At 51.5% G+C, this 19,604-nt stretch overlaps 2 protein-coding genes across 4 annotated transcripts in view; one reads left to right on the plus strand and one right to left on the minus strand.

The window, feature by feature from the left end:
- Positions 1 to 367: 367 nt before the first annotated feature.
- On the plus strand, positions 368 to 11,568 carry LOC108160795 (BTB/POZ domain-containing protein kctd15-like). Of its 2 annotated transcripts, none has more exons than XM_017295010.2 (5): positions 368 to 735; positions 1,008 to 1,070; positions 9,424 to 9,531; positions 9,656 to 10,155; positions 10,273 to 11,568. In XM_017295010.2, exons 3-5 carry the CDS (start codon positions 9,437 to 9,439, stop codon positions 10,704 to 10,706), a joined length of 1,029 nt encoding a protein of 342 aa, XP_017150499.1. In that variant the 5' UTR covers positions 368 to 735; positions 1,008 to 1,070; positions 9,424 to 9,436; the 3' UTR covers positions 10,707 to 11,568. The 2 variants fall into 2 exon arrangements, with proteins under 2 accessions (XP_017150499.1, XP_017150497.1); XM_017295008.2 differs by having other exon boundaries at positions 374 to 456.
- Positions 11,569 to 12,251: 683 nt separating this feature from the next.
- Positions 12,252 to 19,604, minus strand: part of LOC108159444 (epidermal growth factor receptor) — a 35,443-nt gene continuing 28,090 nt past the window's right edge. For both annotated transcript variants that reach the window (XM_017292732.2, XM_017292731.2), the window contains exons 2-5: positions 17,105 to 17,327; positions 15,860 to 17,040; positions 15,659 to 15,791; positions 12,252 to 15,580 (exon numbers count right to left, since the gene is read on the minus strand). In XM_017292732.2, coding sequence (XP_017148221.1) covers positions 13,123 to 15,580; positions 15,659 to 15,791; positions 15,860 to 17,040; positions 17,105 to 17,327 — 3,995 coding nt within the window. In that variant the 3' untranslated portion in view covers positions 12,252 to 13,122. The remainder of the gene's footprint in view (positions 15,581 to 15,658; positions 15,792 to 15,859; positions 17,041 to 17,104; positions 17,328 to 19,604) is intronic.

Below are 19,604 nucleotides of genomic sequence, written 5' to 3' on the forward strand. Positions count from 1 at the left end.
TGTAAGCCAGGCCAATTGTTCTATTTACAGTTACCATGTTAATTGCCACATCGGCTTATGTTGCATGCCACAACAGCGAGAACAGTGGCAGCACTTAAACCGGAAATAGACTATTAAACGTTCACACGCAGCACTCACACTCACACTCACACACACACACAAACACACACTCACGCAGACATACTCTCTCTCTCTCGCTCGCTCTCCCTCAAGGTCGTCTCTTTGCTAAACGAACACCGTACAGAAGACGCCACAGAACTCCACCCGCACGGGGCGGCGGGGCGCAACTCGAACTCAAACTCGAGCTCGAACGCAACCCGGTCGAGCCGAGCAGCAACCGGCCTTGCCGCTCCGAAACTCGTGAACATGAATCAAACATGTTTGGGCCGCGGAACAGCAAAGATAGAATTTGTTTCTGAATTCAGAAAATAACGAACAGCCGCGAATGCAAGTCAGGTAAAGCGCTCGAAAATAGGAAACACCAGCGGCTACATTCAAACGGTTTCGCGTTCGCCCCAAGCGGAAACGGAAGTAAACATTTAAGCGAGATATAGCGCGTGGTAGTGTGTTTGCGGCTTCGCGCGCTTATTTGATATTTCATCAACGTTTATTCAGAAGCCAGAGACGAGACCAGCACGATCTACAGATCCATATTGGAGGCCAAAATCTATTGTCTGCGCGCGCGTTGTAATAAAAAATAGTTAAAGTGCATTTCCTAAATATACCGACTTTTTTGTGAGTTCCATACATCATAAACATCTGTTTGTTCAATATCTATCAATATCCCCAGCTGATGATCACGAACGTTATAATTTTCATTGATTCTAGACATTATTAGAAAGCATTTAATTGAATTAATTATTATGTGAAAGAAGAAAAGGAATGTTTTTTTAGTTGCGTTTCTTTGGAGATCCTCTAGTGCTATGCGAAAGATCACTCTTACTCTTAACAGTTCCATTCCCAACATGTCACTAATGCTTCTCTTTCGATTTCTCTCCCCCGCACAGGACTCCGTTTGTTGCATTGGATCAACGATCACCGTTGACGGTGGATTCCTCCTGCCCCAAACGGTGAGCAAAAACCCTTCATCCGCTGCCAACAAAATCCCAGACCGCCTCGAAGCTGCTGGCCAATAAATTAGTTTAAAAAAGATTCTGTAATAAACGAATTTTTGACACACAACAACCGCAACAACAGCGTCCACAGTCCAAGTTGCATGCTACCAGACCTGTTCCCTTGCCCTACCCCGATGTTGCCCCTGCTGTTGTTCGTTTGGTTTTGGCCAAAAATGCCGGAGGCAGCTGATTTTCGTCTCTCCCACATGCCAAGTCAGAAATTGTGCGCCATAAACGAAGACTGTTTTAAAAAAAAAATTATGCGCCTCAAGTGCTCTCTGTGCCCGCACCAAAGGAGAAATAAACAAAAGTAAGAAGAGAAGAGGAGTGGAGTGGAGTGGAGAGGGGAGGGGAGGGTCTCCGAGGGAGAGGGGCGAAAAAATCATACCCAATCCCCCGGAGGCGCTTTTGGGCAACCTTAGCCCGCGGCTGAGTTATGTGTGCAGACGAGAACGAGTCGCATTATTTTTCCTACCTTAAAGGCTATAAAATACGATGGTGCTGTGGCAGATGGAGGCAGGGGATGGAGCAGGGGACGGGAACGGGAGATGGGGGATGGAGCAGGGGCAGCTGTGACCGGTTGGTCGGTTGTATTGTGGCTGGTCGAAAACTAAGCGGCCAAAAGATGACCCCCGGGGCAGAGTACATACAGCATACAGCAAATTTTTGTTTAGCAAGGGAATCGACGGTCCTCCGTCCTTCCGTCTGTCCGTCCATTGAGCCGGAGCCAAGTCATGAGGCAAAGTTCAAAGCGAGAGAGCTGCATTCTGCGGAATCGTATTCAAATAGCGAAGCCAACAGAAGGGGGAGGAGCAAGGAGCGACCTTCGCTTGTCTTCCCTCTCGCTCTCACTATCTCTCTTTCTCTCTCAGCGGCTGTGTCTCGTGCCTCGTGTGGAAGCAACTGGTTTTTGGTTTTGGTTTTGGTTTCATCTTGTGCTCGTTTCCCTTTGCTTTTTGCATGCCTGCCACAAAAAGTGCCCTCGCCATGTGCGAGAGGCGGAGTCGCAGTCAAAGTCTTGTTTGTTTGTCTGTTTGCCTGCTTGGCTGTGCCACAATTCGCGGCAGGCAAGGCCTCTTCCTCCTGCTTTTCCTTCTCTTCCCGCCAATTGTCGGGCAGAGCCCGGGTGCCTCCTGCTCCACTGCGGCTTCAGCAGCTAATTTGTTTTCATTCTGCGGATTCAGGCTTCAGCTACTTGGATTCGCGTTTACATGGTCTATACCTGCCACCGCTACTGCTACTGTTCTTGCCACTGCCTCTTTGTGCCTCCCCTCTGCTGCATCTGCTTCTACTCCGGTGGCAAAGTGATTTCCATTACGTGCCAATAGTCAAAGGCTGCGACTGCGACTGCGACTGCGGCTGTGGCTGGATTTGAATGGCTGCCTCTCCGCCGAAGGTCTGCGCTACAGCAGGAGCATAAAAGCTTTTAACACGCTGTGTGTTAATTAAGCTGCAATTCGGCATCATTACCAGCATCAACATAGCGCAGCAATTTGCCACTCAGCAGCATGCAACTCTTCAATGTGGAGCCACGACTATCGATTGTCCTGTTAATGGAGATGGTTGATGTGTTAATGGATCCCCTTGAGAACTTCTGATAGGGTTCCAATCAGTGTTCGCAGGTCAGGGGAACACTAAGATTAACAATTTAATTCCATTTAAAGTTATGTTATTTTTTTCGCTAGTCAATGCCTGAAATACTCGTAGCTACTCCATTGATTGATTCGTTGTTAATTGCTAGTTTCCTAAATCTGTATTTTTATATCTCATCACTCTACAGATCACTCTTCATTTCAATCATTTACTTCCACTAATACTTCCTTTACCCTAAATCCCACATGTAATCACCTCCTATTCGCAGTTCGTGCATGCCCTTGGAGTACCCTCTTTGGTACCCGAATTCTATGGGTGCTGCACCTGCCGTCGCTGCCATTGAAAACGGCAAGTGCATATTGTTTTGGTTGCCTTTGTGTTGCATCTGCATCTGGCGCTGTGGCTGCGGCTGCGGCTACTGGCTTCGATATGTGGTACTCAAATTGCACCAATTAGGCCTGCCTCTGCCTCTGCCACTGCCAGTTGCAGTTGCAGTTGCAGGACTCGAGAGGATATCTGAATGGTTTCGGACTCGAATGGCTGCATCATTGTTTGAGCTCTGTTCAAGCGGAAATTTGGCTGGTAATTATTATGTACACTTGATTAAGTATCACAGGCAATCACTGGGACTGCAGCTCCATTGCTCCCCCTCTGTTTCATCTCCCCCCTCTCCTGCTACTGCTGCAATAACCATTTCATCCATCACAAGCACAACGCTGCGTATGCGCAATGTTTGCTTTTACGGAAATTTTGCAACGTTTTCCCTGCGTTATCCTTTGCGCTTTTGACTTACAATTCAATTTTCGAATTTAGCAGAAATAAAAACATGCTATCCCAAGGTGGAGATACAGATACACACTCCTATGCCCGTCACCCGTCAGATACATATGCACACTCGTATAGTATTATACGCTCCTCTGAATATATTTATGTTTTCCTTGTCATCCTCGTCGTCGTCGTGCTGCTAGTGTTGTTCTTGCTGCTAGTACAATTTTTCTACTCTGTGCCCTGTGCCATGCGGCATGTGGCATGTGCCGGGAGTCGTCTGCCAGCTAGCGAGTTGCCTGAGTAATGTTTGCTCTGCATATGTAGAGCCCCCTCCTCATCCATCTGGTCCTGCTGATGCTGATGCTGAGTGAGCCATATGCAGCGCAATCGTCGTTTTTATTTAATATTTTCTAATAAATTTTTCAAAGTTTATTTTTGAAAGCCTTGCAGCGTTTTAATATCTGCTGCTTCAGTGTATGCCGGGACTCCAGTTACTCACTCACTCAACTTTTCCCCAGACTTCGTTTCTACTCACACAAACACACACACTCGCACACAAGCACATATCTCCCTTATATATATTTCGCATATATTTGTACAATTTGCCATGGCCCACACATTCAGCAACTTTGGCTAACAATTTTCGTAGCAGCGGCAGCGGCAGCGGCAGCGGCAGCAACAGTGCAGGGCACAGGGCGCAGGGCGCAGCGTGGACTGATTTCCCATATGCCGCAGTTCCAGCTAAAGCTTCAGAACAGCTCCATCTCCTCCAGTTTCAGCTCCAACTCCTGCCTCAGTTCCTGCACCCTTTGGGCGAAAGACGTCGACTTCGACGACGACGAGGGCGCAGAAGTTGTGTGTGTGGCAACGGGCACTGCAGCCCGTCTAGAGGCGGGAGATGACTCCTAGTTCTGGCTTTTTGTGTTTTACTTTGGCTCTGGCCAACTTTTTCATTTGCCTGCTCATCAGCGTTTTGATTTTTGGTTTTGGCCAACTGCGAAGCGAAAGCAAGTCATGTCGGAGGGGAAGCAGGCCCATCACTGGAGGCATTGGTTTCATCTCAACCTGCCCCAGGGTCATTTTGCCGCTTTTTCGCCTCACGCTCAGCCGCTTGCTCGCTCTCTCTTCTCTACTGTGTGTTTGTGTGTGTGTGTGTGTGTGTGTGTTAACTTTATGTTTATCTTGGTTATGTACACAAAACGCTCCTCATTCCCTTATCTCTGGCTCTCTCTCGCCCCCTCTCTGGTTCTCCCTGGAGTCGTAAGTTTTGGTTCTTTTACGCCCCATGAATAATTCTTTGCCTAATTGGCACTCCCTTCCCCCACCGCAATCTTCTGCTTTAGCCTCGCCCCGCAAACATAATCTTCCTCGTGCTGCAACTGATGCTGCTGCAAGTGTTGCAGTTTGATAAATCTTCTCATAAAGCACACACACGCACAAGCTGTGCCTCGGAGAAGGGTTCTCAATGTTTTCATATTAACTTTCGAGGTGGAATCCACTGCTGCAGCAACAACGCAGCGCTGCTGACGCTAACGCAGACACAGCCGTCGACTGAGTCGCACAGCTTGTGCCGCAAGCGTTTTAAAATTGAGATAAGATTTTGCCTCGAAAACTTTCGTTTTGCTTTTTTTTTATTTTTCTATATATATTTTTTGTTCTCCTCTCGAGAGGAGCAATGCCTGGGGAGCATTGGGGCTGTGAGACCGAGAAGAACTTTGGGTATGATATCTTTAAATGCAGGCAGAGCAGCCGCACAGACACATGGACACATGTGGCAGGGGTTTCGTATCTGTGTGAGAGAGGGTAAGCCAAAGCCAGGAACGGACACGACTAGACTTACCTACCAATCGCAAAAGTTCTGCCCTTCCTATCCCAAAGCTGGAGTTCGAACGGAGCGGGAGTTGCGAGGAGTATCCTTGACGCTGTGGTTACTGCCTGTGTTCCTGCTCTTGTTGTTGTTTTTGCTCCTCCTGCTGCTCGGCTTCTCCTCTCGTTGCCCTTAGCGTTGCAAGGATAAATGAATGAGGAGGCTCCCACACATGCATGGACTCGCATGTAAAAGCCAGCAAAGCCCTAGAGGACACCGACGGACCAGCGGAGGAGCGAAGAGCGGAAGGCGGACAAGCGGGATGAAAACCCCAAGTTTCAATCCCAAACACCAAGCACCTTACTCGGCTACAGTGGAGCCCCAGCACAGGCGGCCAAATGAGGCACAGCCCGAGTGGCGGCCATTGATTGGAATTCCCCCGCATCGAGCTGCATAGACGGGACTTGCCTGTGGTACGACGCCTTGGGAGGAGCAGGAGCTGTAGCAGCAGCAGCAGCAGCAGCAGCAGCAGGACCTCGGCTTGGCTTGCTTTCCTTGCTTGGTTTCGTTCCGTATCCATCCATGATTTCCGCACTAATTCCAAACGATCGCCGGGGGCCTAGTCAGCTTTTGCCCTTTTTCGCTTCCTCTCGCTCTGCCTCAGCTGCCACACGGCTACCTCTCTCTCTCTCTCTCTCTAATTCTTGCTCCCTCTCTCTTGCTGCCTCTTGCAACCAGGACACTCACGCTGTCTGGTCTGGCCTTTGTGTGCGGAAGGTTGGCTGGCCGCAGGACATTTTCTAGGGTTACATAGTCAGCGTCACAGTCGCAGTCGTCAACGTCTGATGCGACCTCATCCTCTCTCTGCCTAGGTGTGTGTTGCTACCTTCATCTGTGTGTATATGTGGGTATCACTACCTTTATCTGTGTATGTGAGTGGGGTGCATTTTAGCTCATTTCTTGGCTTTTGTTTTCGCTTTTGTCCTGGTTTTGGGAGGGACTTTGTTCTGGCGATGACGACGCAGCCCTGGACCACAAGTCGTGGTCGTATTCGTGTCGTTTGGGGAATTGCCTGGGCAGGACCATGTCCTCCCCCCAGCAGGATTCACCATCGAGCATTGAGCATTGAGCATGTGCCAACGGCCACTTTTGTCCATAATTCCTTTTTCGAAAATGTTTCGCCCTCGGGGCCAAGGCCAGGTCGAAGCATCAGCCGGAGAAGAGGAGCCGAAGAGCTGGGGCAACCTGATATTCGGCCTGAAAGCCGCCTCAATCGGAACAATGCCAAACTAATAAGCTCAGTCGGCGTGGCACTGCCACTGCCACCTCCAGCCTCTAGTACCCGTGTGTCGTCTTCTGTGGCTGATGCATGTGGAAATGGACGGAGGATAACCAGAATATGAAGATATTCCCGGGAATATGCAATGCCAAGAGTCATGAGTTAATGGCATTGCCATTATAACCAGACCAGAGCCGGATTCCGAGGCAGAGCTTCAGGTTCGGAAAGATGTCAAATGATGGCCACAGAAAGGCCGTCCCCAAGGGGGGGAAGTTGGCTGACAAATATGGCAACGGCAGAGGCAACTCTTCAGAATTCATCTTGGCCCCGAGATGGGGGCGTGACTCACGCAAACACTAGGGCTCACGACTGCTAGTGGCGCCTGCGATGCCTCACGCGCTCATCTCTCAGTCTCGACTCGGCTACGGCAGCGACTCCGGCTCAAGTGTAACCAAAGGCGCTGCGAATAACTCTGCCAACTCCGCCCCTTTGCAGCCCCAGTCCCCAGTCCTCAGTCCTCCCTCCCCTCCACCTTGCCGCATGGGCCTGCCTCAGCATCTGTGCTCTGCTCATCCTGCTGCTAGACGGCATAGAAAAGATACCGCCGGGGGCGATAATGGACTAGAATAGGATGCAAACTGCAGTGCTTGTCTTATATACAATACCGTTAGGCTCTGGGTGTCCACATGTCCATGTGTGTGGGTGTGTGTGTGTGTGCCACACACTACATGTGAGTGTGTGTGTGTGTCGTTGTTGTTCCACCTGCTCAAGTGGGCCGCAAAGCAATTGAAATTGAATTGTTTGTGTGTGTGACAAGAGGCCAGGCCAGGCAATGGCATTGCATATTTTGTGGCTGCAACTGCTGCTGCAGCTGCTGGAGCAGGGCAGGTTGTTGGGGAGTGTAGGGAGCGGGGCAGGAATATTTACGGTGATGTGGCAGGGGCCGAGACTGGGGCACCCATTAAGCCATTTTGCCATAAACGAATATCCAATGTTTGATTGAACGCATTACTCACGCTTTATAATTGCTATAAATTAATAAAACCCAAGTTTATTTCTGTGGATTCTCTCCCCTCTGCTTGCCATAAAACCCCTCCCGCACCGCTCCCTTGCAGTTGTAGTCGGGTTTCCATGTGAATGCCTTGCAGACATTTATTTTGTACAATTTTTTGCGGGTTTGCTTTTGGTTTTTATTTGCAGTAACCCCACTATTTATTCTCCTCTCTCTCTCTCTCTCTCTGTGGCAGAGTCCCATTCGTGTTTTACACTCGGTACCGCACCTGCCGTCCCCCTCCCATACCCATTCGCATTTGAATGTTCATGTAGTTAAAGTTAATCAAATCGTAATTACCCAACCCCCGCTCCAACCCTAGCCCGAGCCACAGAAACAGCCACAGCCCCAGATCCAGTCGGAGAGCCGTGGGGCTTCAAACATTTAAAAAAAAGCCAACTTGCTTGGGATAGATGCCAGATGAAGCGAAGATAGAACTGGGCGAAGATCGGATGCTCTTCGGCAGAGAATGAATGGTTAAATGGGGAGCATGTATTTTATAGATGTACTTCTTTATTGGTAAGGGAATATTTCAGTTAGCTTTTCCATTTATAGAATTTCAGCAACTCTATAGAATACACAACTCTTATCTGTTTCTTTCCATAACCTGTCGCCAAGTAAACAAGAAAACTGTGGTAGCCCGTTCAATATTTTTTGGTTAGTACTTGCATTCAAAAGCGGAGTGAGCATCGCTATATCCGTCCATCAGTCTGGGGCTCGGCTAATGTGCAAAAAACATGACCACATTCGTCATGCTACGAGTGCCCCGTCTGATTGAGTTTTATTAATTTGTGTCTCTTTCTCTGGAGAGTCGGGAAACTGAAACTGATCCTGATAGAACTGATGATGATGATGTGATGTGGAGGCAGCTGCACGAGTGAGGTTAGCCATATGCATAGATAGAGATACACTGCAAAGGCCACTTGGTAATTGTTGTTGACTTCGTTTAGGTGGGGGTGGGACAGCAGGAAGGCAGCCGCAACATTGGGTATACGTCGAGTGGCACGCATTCGACTGACACATCATAATTAGTGTGCCCATGCCACGGTCCCACATGGTCTCTACTGTACCTCCCCCCCCCACCGCCCCCTCACCCACATCCATAACGATGCACCAAACAATGTGATTTTCGTGTGAAAATCGACTCACAACACTTGCGGCTAACTGACGGCAGCGGCAGCGACAGCGACAGCAGGGGCAGCAAACACAGCATCCACGGCCAAAGCCATGCATTCGATGGCCGTTAACATTAACTGCATCCCTGAGCCCCGCCTCCACCACCGATGGCGGTGCGGCGATTTTGTCTTGTCCACGACCGAAGCTGCGGAGAGTCGATCCCCTAAGGGGGATCTCTGTTTGCCCCAATGGAAACGCAATGTAAAACCAAATATTCCCACACAATCGGCCCAAGACTATGGGCCATATGAAATATATATCCAAACTTGACTTGGCCCCAAACCCCTCTCTCTCTCTCTCTCTCTCTTTTGTCTGTCTGTTTGTCCCTGCCCTGTCTCTATCTCTCTCTCTCTCTCTTTCTGTCTTTCTGTCTCTCACTGTGTGTGAACCTTTATGGGGGAATGGTACTGGCCCTGTGGATGGCTGGGTAGCTGCAAGCGATGCTGCATTTTCGTTGTCACGTTTGCTGTCCTTCAACGTTGTTGGCGTCCAGTCTTGTGGGGGGATAAATTGGTTCTCATGATTAGTTTTACTGTGTGAGTGGGTGTGTGTGTGTGTGGAGGTGGGTCTGATCCGTCTAGTAAGCTAATCGATCTATTGGCTAATCTCTTGATGGATAATTAACTAATTGCAGGAAAAAATGCGATATGGATCGAGAGCGCGAAAGAGATGTCAAGGCCCTGGAGCCACGCGACTTGTCTTCCACGGGCCGCATTTACGCCAGAAGCGACATTAAAATCAGGTGAGCCCTTTGCATATTGATGAGCGTTGCGAATGTGATGAATACACAGCACAGCCCCCACATTGCCCCAAAAGCCCCCTTGGTCAAAACTCATTGTTAATTCGTAAATTCGTCTTGCCGGCAGCGCTTCGCCCACCGTCTCGCCAACGATCTCAAACTCCTCTTCGCCCACACCGACGCCGCCTGCCAGTTCCTCAGTTACACCGCTGGGGCTGCCCGGGGCGGCGGCGGCTGCTGCCGCCGTGGCAGCTGCTGCAGCCGGAGGCGCCGGCTCGGCGGGGGCCAGTTCCTATATGCACGGCAACCACAAGCCCATCACCGGCATACCCTGCGTGGCGGCCGCCTCCCGCTACACGGCTCCCGTACACATCGACGTGGGCGGGACCATCTACACCAGCTCCCTGGAGACGCTCACCAAGTATCCAGAGTCAAAACTGGCCAAGCTCTTCAACGGACAAATCCCGATTGTGCTGGACTCGCTGAAGCAGCACTACTTCATAGATCGCGACGGTGGCATGTTCCGTCACATTCTGAACTTTATGAGAAACTCAAGACTTCTGGTTGCCGAGGACTTTCCCGATCTGGAGCTGTTACTAGAGGAGGCCCGCTACTACGAAGTGGAGCGTAAGTACTCATACCCGACCATCGTTGTCTCCTCCTGAGTTTATAGGGAGCTAATTTGCGTTTTTCCCCTCTTACTCGCTGTCTCTTCCTCTGTCTGGATGATGCTGGCGCCTGCAGCGATGATTAAGCAGCTGGAGAGCATGCGCAAGGATCGTGTACGCAATGGGAACTATTTGGTGGCGCCACCCACTCCACCAGCACGCCACATTAAGACAAGCCCGCGGACCAGCGCGTCGCCGGACTGCAATTACGAGGTCGTGGCTCTGCACATCTCACCGGACCTGGGCGAGCGCATAATGCTGTCGGCGGAACGGGCTCTGCTCGACGAACTCTTCCCGGAGGCCAGCCAGGCGACACAGTCGAGTCGCAGCGGCGTCTCCTGGAACCAGGGCGACTGGGGGCAAATCATCCGCTTCCCCCTGAATGGCTATTGCAAGCTGAACTCAGTCCAGGTGCTGACGCGACTCCTCAACGCCGGCTTCACCGTCGAGGCCAGTGTCGGGGGGCAGCAGTTCTCCGAGTATCTGCTGGCGCGGCGCGTTCCAATGTGATAGGCTGACGCTCCTGCTCTTGCCCCCACTTCATTTGCAGATGCAGCCTCATCTGCTTCTGTCTCTGGTGCGGGTTCCAGCAGCAGTCTCGGCCAAGTCTCTCTGCGGCGTGGGCGTGTAATCCATGTACGAACTAGGCACTAATTGCTGCTCCAGGGGCAGGTGGCGTTGGGCGGGTAATCGTAAGGAGAGCGTATTGCTGCTCTTGCTTGATGAGCAGTTTGTCTTTTATGCTTAGATCCTATGCTGAGGATGCGAGATTTGAATCCAAATGTTATTTAATGTTTATCAATTAAGTTTGCTGGGCCATGCCCACGCTCACACACTCATGCAAGGGCCCGCCCAAGCCCACACACACAAGCACACACACATACAGGCACTCATGAGTTTCGTATTCTTTAGGATTTAGAGCCAAGAGCCAGCACTGATTTTTTTTTTTAGGATTGCGTTTAAGTCGAATATTGTTTTCTCTAAGTACCGCCTACAACTAAAACCAACTTGAGTTATTTAATTGACTAGCCAGACAACCCACAAGGATTGTTTTAATGTAGTACACAACCCCACACAGCCACATCCACACCAACCCTCACATCCACATGAACACAACCTATCGTAAATTAACATTAACGTAACCGTAATTGATGTAATTGAACTTTTATGAAAGTAAACTATGGATAACTTTTTCAATATATACGAACCGACGTCTAAATAGTCTACACCAATTATAATACGAATCCAATTACATGCAGATACTATATATACATATATGCAGCAAACTACCGTTTGTGACCACGCCCCCTCAATAGCAGATCCACTCAGAATGTCTCATTGAATATTTAAATAAAGCAAAACAGAAAATCAAGCTTTGTTTTCATGCTTTGGCGGAATATTTGTGACGTCCATTTAAATTCAAATGAAAGCACGCGCTCGCGCATACCACAGTGTGACCGTACCGCGAAAAGAAACGTCGTGTACAATTTCGTTGTAAAAAATATACTAGCATACTCTTGGGCTGCAGGCCAAATGTGTTGCTTCGACAATACCTGCCTACTTTTGGGCGGGTTTGAATTGGTTTGATGAAAAGTAGGCTATGAAATTAAATTGAGGTAAGTCACAAAATAACGTCAAAGTACTTAAAGATGATTAAAAGAAGGCGAAGAGCAAGTATATTACTTCCAAATTACGTTAAAAAAAGGAAAAAAGAAAGTAATGCAGGACTCAAATGCTGTCTGGTCCTAGAAGATATTTTCGAAGATAGGAAACCAAAAACGCTTCTTGATTGATGTGGATTGTTTCCGTAAATTTGATGATGAGAATTTAAGTGCAAGTAATGTATATTCAAAAAAATGATTTTATTTTATATTTTTGTTTACTTGTAGATGTATAGATAAACTAATTAAATTAAAGTAACATATTCATTATGCATAAGCTGCACTTGGTAAATCTACAAATCTGTGTTTAAGAAGAACGTATGCAAGCAATTATACGGCTGTATTTTTATGTGGGAATTATTAATACATACAAACATATGTATGTATGTATATCTTTGATCAGTAACATATCGCCTATGCGCGCGCTTACACTAGTTACGTTACAGAGACAGCTGTCTGCGGTGCCAAAAAAATATTCGAAATCTTTAGGAGAATCGCATCGATCGACGCATGGCACTCTAGGGATTGGTTTGTAAAACTTTCTTGATATCGAATGGGATTTGAAACTAGACCTAAATTGCATAGATCTGTATGTACAATTAATTTTTAGTGCTTTCTATATAACTTTTGATTGGTTTTCGAATCGTTCGGTTTGTTCATGGTGTTACAAGTCCTTAGATAATGCCTACAATATATATCACAGTTGAAAAATAGGCGGTAGAGGCTAACGACTAACTATAAGTAACTATTCACGATAAGAAGTTATTAATGCATCTGCGACAGTCCGCCGGATGAACTAGAGATAAGTTTAGCTTAGTGTGCGCCCTCCGCGCGGACCATTCGAGAGTCCGCCGTGGCGGAGGCGTCTAAGAAATGCACTATCGGTGTTTTGTTCTCGTAATTACATACAATCTACAAGCGCAGGACCGCGACGACGATCCCTGACTGACTACTCAACTAGTGGCTAGGGTTAGGATAGAGAAGTACGAGTATACACAAAGCTATACACTAGAGTGGGGCAGGGGCGCGGGCTAAGTACACTATGGAGTAATATCGGTAGTAATGTACACACATATCCTAGGGTTGGGTTGGGTTTGGGCCCTGGTTTATACAGGCGAATGGGTTCTATCTATGATAACAGCATTCAAAGGCACGTGCCCGTGCATCCGCATGGCGTTGGCGTTGGCGTTGGCGTTGGCGTTGACTTCAAAAGGCACTTGGGTATTGTGGCAAGAATTGATATTCCGTTCTGGCAGTGGGATCGGCTACACCCTGGTCTCGGTGTTGCGGTTCCGATGCAGCGGCTGCATCTCCCGCTGGGTGTCGTTGTAATACTCGTGGTCGGAGCTGGTCGGCTCGCTGCCCGGTATCGGAATCTTCACCTCCAGCGTGCCAGGTACTCCCAACACAGGGATGCCGATGGTTTGCGTTGGTATGGGCGCCTCCCCAACATTCAGGGCCTGCGCATTCAGCAGATACTCGGGGTTGTCCACGCTGACAGGCACTCCGATGAGATCCATGTAGCCAGCGGTGGTGCCCGCGCCGGCCACGTTGTGGTTGGGATTGATGTGGTTGTTATTATTATTGGGACCAGCGCCCTGGCACGTGGGCATCAGGTAATCGTCCTCGTCGACGGGCAGGTCGAGGCGCAGATTGCCCACACCCACCTCACGGGCACTCGAGTCGGTTTCATCGTCACCGCCGACGCCACCGTTGGAGTTCTTGTTGCTGGGATCCTTGCAGTAGCGATTCAGCTTGGGAATTTCGTCAGTGCCGTCCGTGCGATGGCTGGGACCCGGCGCCGCCTTGGGCTGCAGATAGTCGTCCGCCTCAACCATGGGCTCAGAGCCATCCGAGGTGGGAGCCAGCTTGCGTATGAGATCCTTTTCGTCTTGGCTGGTGTAGGCGGGCAGGCGGGTGAACTTGTCACCGGGGATGGCCAAATAGCGGCCTGGATCGCGGGCAAACTCCGCGAAGACCGTCATCAGCTGCTTGAAGGTCGGCCGCATGGCCGCATCGAGGTGCCAGCAGGAGAGCAGGGTGCAGTAGATGTCCAGCGAGCAGATTTCCGGCTGCTCCAGCTTCAGACCCACCTCGATGAGGTCGGGGATGTCCTTGGCAGGGATGTTCTCGTGCGGCCGCTGACCAAATGTGAGCAGCTCCCAGATGGTCACACCGAAGGCCCACACGTCCGACTTGCTGGTGAAGACGCGGTTCCGGATGCACTCCAGGGCTAGCCACTTTATGGGCATCTTGCCGCCAGCCGCTTTGTACTCATTGGAGTCGCTGCTCAGCAGCTTGGCCAGCCCAAAGTCGGTGATCTTGACCAGCGAGGGGGTTTGCACCAGAACGTTGCGTGCCGCCAAGTCGCGATGCACGAGACGCTTCTCCTCCAGGTAGGACATGCCCTTGGCGATCTGTGTGGACCAGTTGAGCAGGGCCTTGGAGCCGATCTTGTCGCGGTTGTTGCGCACGTAGTCCAGCAGGCAGCCCAGCGGCATCAGCTGCGTGATCAGCATCATCTGGGAGGACATGCAGACGGCCAGTAGCTTCAGGAGGTTGCCATGCTCCACTGAGGCCATGATGTAGGCCTCGCGCAGGAACTCCTCGCTGGACTCGGCGCCCGAGGACTTCAGCAGTTCCTTGATGGCCACCGGGATCTTCACGTTCTCGCCCTCAGGCACCCAGACGCCCTTGAACACCCGGCCGAAAGCGCCCATGCCCAAGACACCGCCCTTTCGCAGCTCAGCGTCCTTGACGATGCGCAGCTTGCAGAGATTGGCGCCAATGTTGGAGGGGCGCAGCGGCTCAGAGTCCTCGCAGCCGGACAGGGCCATCGTCATCTTGGCCGTCTCCTTCTTGGCCTTCTGCTTCTGACGACAGATGTAGGTGACCACAGAGAGGATGCAGATGGTTGGGATGAGCACGGCACTGGTGATGATGGCGATCATGTTCACGTCCAGGTTTGCGTTCAGCTTGCCTCCCCTCGGAGGGCTGGAGGCGCAGAAAGGTCCGATCTGCAGCGATTGGTAGTTAACGTGCCGGAAGTCTGGCGGGCACTTTGAGGTGCAGTTGAACAGCGTGGAGTTCTCGTAGGTGCTGGCGTCATGGAAAGCGAACAGCTTGAAGTTGCGGCAGGCGATGCAGTCGTCAGAGCCAGGGCCGGTGCAACCCTTGCACTCTGGGTGGCACTCGAAGCACTCGCGCTTGTTCTCGTCCGTGTAGTGGTCGGCCGGACATTCGTCCTCGCACTGCTCGCGTCGCTTGTAGCCCACGCACTTGGAGCACACCTGCTCGTGGAAGCCGTAGTTGCTGCAGAGCTCGCAGCGAGGGTGGCACTTCCTGCAGACGGCCTTCCCGGCCAGCGGCTTCAGGGAGCCCTGTTCTTGCGGATGGACGTACTCCCAGTAGTAGCCGTCGGGGCACTTGTCGTCCTTCAGCAGACAGCGCTCGACGGTGGCATCGTTGTTGATGATCGCCAGGTTGCAGGTCTTGCAGCCGCCCAGTCCGATCGTGTCCTTCGGCCCCGTGCATCCCTCGCAGGTCTCGTGGCACCTGCGGCACACCCCATTCTCGCTGTACTTCTCCTCGGGGCACTCGGACACGCAGTGCTGCTCGTCCCGCACATGGACACAGTCGTCGCAGTGATCGGCCCCTGGTCCTGAGCAGGTGCGGCACTCCGGATGACACATCTTGCAGGTCTTCGTGTCGAACTGGTAGGCACTACAAGAGAGAGAGAGACAGGAGGAGGAACACGGCTTAGTATGGAAAGGTCTCTCCAGGATTGAGGGTTCGACTTACTTGGTGATGTTGCGGCAGTCCGCGATGCAGGTGCCATTGTAGTTGAAGTTCTTGCAGTTGAGACACTGATCCGTGCCCGATCCCCAGCAGCCGTCCTCGTTGCACTGATCCGAGCAGACCAAGCCAGCCTTGCCTGGAGAGGATTAGATGGGGAATTTGGATTAGATGGCTGTGGGATTGGATTGCACAGCGTTTACTTACGGCACTCGGCGGCGTTGAGGTTTTCGTTGATCCACTGCTTCTGGTCGGCCGTCTTCTGGACAGCGTTCCACCGGATGTCGCCCACGTAGCAGAGGTTGCGGTTGTGCTGGATGACCACGCTGCCGGAGCTGATCTTCTTGAGGTTGCGCATCTCCAGGCTGTGGAGCGAGGACTTGACAATCGAGAGCGCAGCGAAGAGGCTCTCCATCAGCTGGCGGCCGTGGATGATCTCCAGGTTGCGGAAGTAGGACAGATTCCGGAAGCCCGAGAAATTACCCTCGATGTTGAGATAGCCCGTGATCTCCTTCACCGTCGAGAAGACCTCCAGCCGCTCGGGATCCAGCGGGATGTAGCGCGGACCCATCGTGTAGTTCACGTACACGTCCTGATAGCCGTAGAAGGTCTGGTCAAGGATGCGGATGTTGCCGTCGATCACGGTGCAGTTGCGCAGCGATTCAATGTTGCCAGAGTTGACGGTTTCCACGCCGGGACAGGTCTTGGGGCAGGGCCCGTTGCAGGGAACGCAATCGCCCTCCTTGGCCATTTTGTCCGAGGGACAGCTGCGCACGCAGGCTCCATTGTCCTTCAGCAGGTGGCCGGGGCACTCCTTCACGCAGGTGGCCCCGTAGGCGTACTTGCCCTCGGGATTCGTCTCGAGGATGTAGCTGGTGGGGTTGTACTTGCGCATGGGCGGGCACTCCTCCTTGCAGACGCCCTCATCGAAGAAGTTCTTGCACGCGATGCAGTCCTTCTGCGTGGGGCCCGTGCAGCCTCCGGCGCAGAATAGGTGGCAGCACTCCCGGGGCCCGCGGCCGTAGCAGCGTCCCTGTGCGCACTGAGGGGCACAGTTTATCTTGCTGAACTTCTGGCAGTTGTGGGCGCCCTCGCCCCAGCAGGGCCCGCTGCCGCACTTCTCGTGGCACTTGGGGCACTCGCGCTCCGGCGCCGTGAAGTTGTACGTGTAGTTGAAGTTCTCGGTGCTGCCGGTGAGGATCTCGCGCCACACAATGGTGCGCGTGTGGCAGAGGTTGAAGTTGTTGAAGAAGCCCACTCCTCCCTGCAGGATGTCCCGCAGCTCGGGCATCTCCAGAGTGTACATTTTAGAGTATATGGCGAACAGGGCGTACTTCTCTTCCTCCACGGCCAGGCTGAACAGCGTCCGACCGCGAATGATCTGCAGTCTGCAAGGAAATAACACTCGGAGGTCAGCCTCTGTCTGGATCCCGGGTCTGGGTGTGAACTTACTTTGGAAACACCACCTTGGTGACATCCACGTGGCTGATCAGAATGTAGCCGGTCACCTCGCGGATGCTGTCGAGGAAGCTGAGGTCCAGGTTGGGGTCCTGCAGCCACGTCAGCTCCAGGTTGCCGTCCACGTAGGTGCAGTTCGTGTAGCGGTCGCGCAGATTCCGGTAGTGGTGCTCCCGGTTCGAGGGAGAAGAGAGGCGGGACTTGGTGCCGATGCAGACTGTAAAAGAAAGTTGACAAAAGGGAAAATGTTGTAGTTTCGGCGCTGCGAGTGCTCAAGTGGGAGTAACTAATGGAAGGGTCTAACCGGAGTGACCCTAAACTGTCTAATTATCCCACAATGTCCGATGGCTGCGGAGGTGTTGAGTTGGGAAATTAATTTCGCTTCGAATCGTAAACGGAAATAGCTCCGAGCTGAGCCCAAGAGAAGAGGAGAAGTTTGTTGCTCGAGTCTTTTGTTTGTTGTATGCTCGGAAGCAATAAAATGAGGCATACATACACCAACAAAAGCGAAACAAGTGGGCGCCCCAGCATCCATAGTTTCAGTCACAGTCTTAGTCTCAATCCCAATACCAGCCTCCGTCTCAGCCGCAGCCTCAACCTCAGAGTCAGAGTCAGAGTCAGAGTCAGAGTCGAAGCCAGTTGGCGTTTTTAATAATTAGCGGCCCACGCAGTCTCTCGGCCCCGTTCCGTTCCGTTCCATTCCGGGCACCAGACGCTCTGTTATCATTAGTCAGCGACCTGTTTTAGCCGCTCGCGTAGTCGAACATCTTCGGGGACGACTCCATTGATTTGCATCCGATAGATACAATTTCATATGCACACCGAGAGATTCTTTGGAAAGGGCTACGTGGGTCGACCGCCACTCATCGTGTGGGCCGCAAAAGTGTGCCATGAGTCGAAGTTAGACACCCACCTGGTGGCAGCCCACATAGTGCAGCAGCCGCAACATCATCATACGCCAGGCAGCCACCCACCCGTCAGACCCGTCGGACCCGCCAGCTAATTATCCGTGGGTCCAGCAAAATGGCCGCTGCAACATGTAGCGGCATCTCCACATTTCGTTTATTGATTTCCTTTGAACAAATATCCGAAGAAACACACAATTATGAAACCGAACGAATGGCACAAAAATATTTCTGTCGCCAGAAACAGAAACGGGAGAAATTCCGATCCGATGGGAAGAAAAAGTTAAATGCCCCCAGATATGCGTCCCATGCATTCCACCCGGCGGCAGACGGCTCCCAGAGGGCAAAGGGGGCAGGAGCAAGACGAAGGTGAGGCCACGACTGGGACCTCGACTTTGTCGCTGGACACTGATCAAAAGCGGCTGTGGCAATCGAAGCGCAAAAATTTTCGTACAAATTCTTCAGCTTTGTTTCAGCTCTTTTTGTCGCTGGAGAATGATGATGCTCCCCAATGCCGTTGGGCAGCAGTTCTGCCCTCCCCCCGCCCTTCAGTCTGCGCCACCGCCTCCATTTCTCAGGCCGAGCCCGACATCACGAAACCCTTTTCAAGCCAAGCCGAGCCACGGCTTTATCGCGCACAATTTATCAGCAGAGTTTTTCATGTTCGAGGCCTGAAACGTAAGCCACGACAGCATTGGCAGAGGCTGCGGTAACCCTGCCAGGCAAAACGTTGACTTTGACTGGGGAATGGGGACTGGGGGCCTGCGGACTGGGGAATGGGGATTGGGGAATGGGGTTTCTCGTGAAATGAGCGGGGCATATGCGATTTTTCTCTTGGCCGGGCAGCGACACGCCCGCCTCAGAGTGAGTCTTAGCCACTCAGTCACAGCATCAGAGAGTCCGCGTAAAAAAGGCTAATTTGTAATCCTTAGGCTAAGGCCAAGAGTGTGGCAGCCCCTAATGAGTGATGGTCGACGGGGGAAGGGACTCGTAGCTGGAGCCGTAGCCGTAGCTGTAGCCGTAGCCGCAGCCGCAGCACAAATCAAAGTCATAATTCATGATGTGCTCATTAAAACAAAAGACTTAGGCAACAAACTCGTCAGCGAGATTAATCAACGCACACAGCAGCAGCACGTTCTGAGAGTAGTATCTGTGTTTGTGTGTGTATTTGCTTATCGATTTGTATGCCAAGCTATCAGCAATGCCCTTCGTCGCCGCCCAGCTCCCTTGCCACAGCCCCTTCCCTTCCCTGCCTCTTCGTGCCGCACAGCCACAGCTGACGTACTGATTAATAGGCAACCGCATTCCAAGCTTCACATCGCCAACGACTTTGCTGACTTTCTAAATATTGTTTTTTGTTAACTCTGCTCATTCCCCCACTTCAGCCCCCAGTGGCAGCCACAGCACAAGATTGAGATGGAAATGGAAACGGAGGAGAAGAAGGAAAGCACTGCATAATCGATTCTTTTGGTTTTTCCATCTGCGATTTGACTTTTGGACTCGTGAGGTTTTCCTTCTACTTCTCTACCTCTCTTTTTGTCTATCTTTTGGCCTAGACGCAAAACGTTCTTGACGTTCGCTCGCCCCTC

Source organism: Drosophila miranda, chromosome 3, assembly GCF_003369915.1.
Source record: "Drosophila miranda strain MSH22 chromosome 3, D.miranda_PacBio2.1, whole genome shotgun sequence".
Taxonomy (NCBI): Eukaryota; Metazoa; Arthropoda; class Insecta; order Diptera; family Drosophilidae; genus Drosophila; species Drosophila miranda.

Excerpts from the sequence above, each read along its gene's own strand:
- LOC108160795 (XM_017295008.2), top strand. Across the intron at positions 9,532-9,655 it reads AGAAGCGACATTAAAATCAG|CGCTTCGCCCACCGTCTCGC; the intron begins GTGAGCCCTTTG and ends TCTTGCCGGCAG. Across the intron at positions 10,156-10,272 it reads CCGCTACTACGAAGTGGAGC|CGATGATTAAGCAGCTGGAG; the intron begins GTAAGTACTCAT and ends TGGCGCCTGCAG.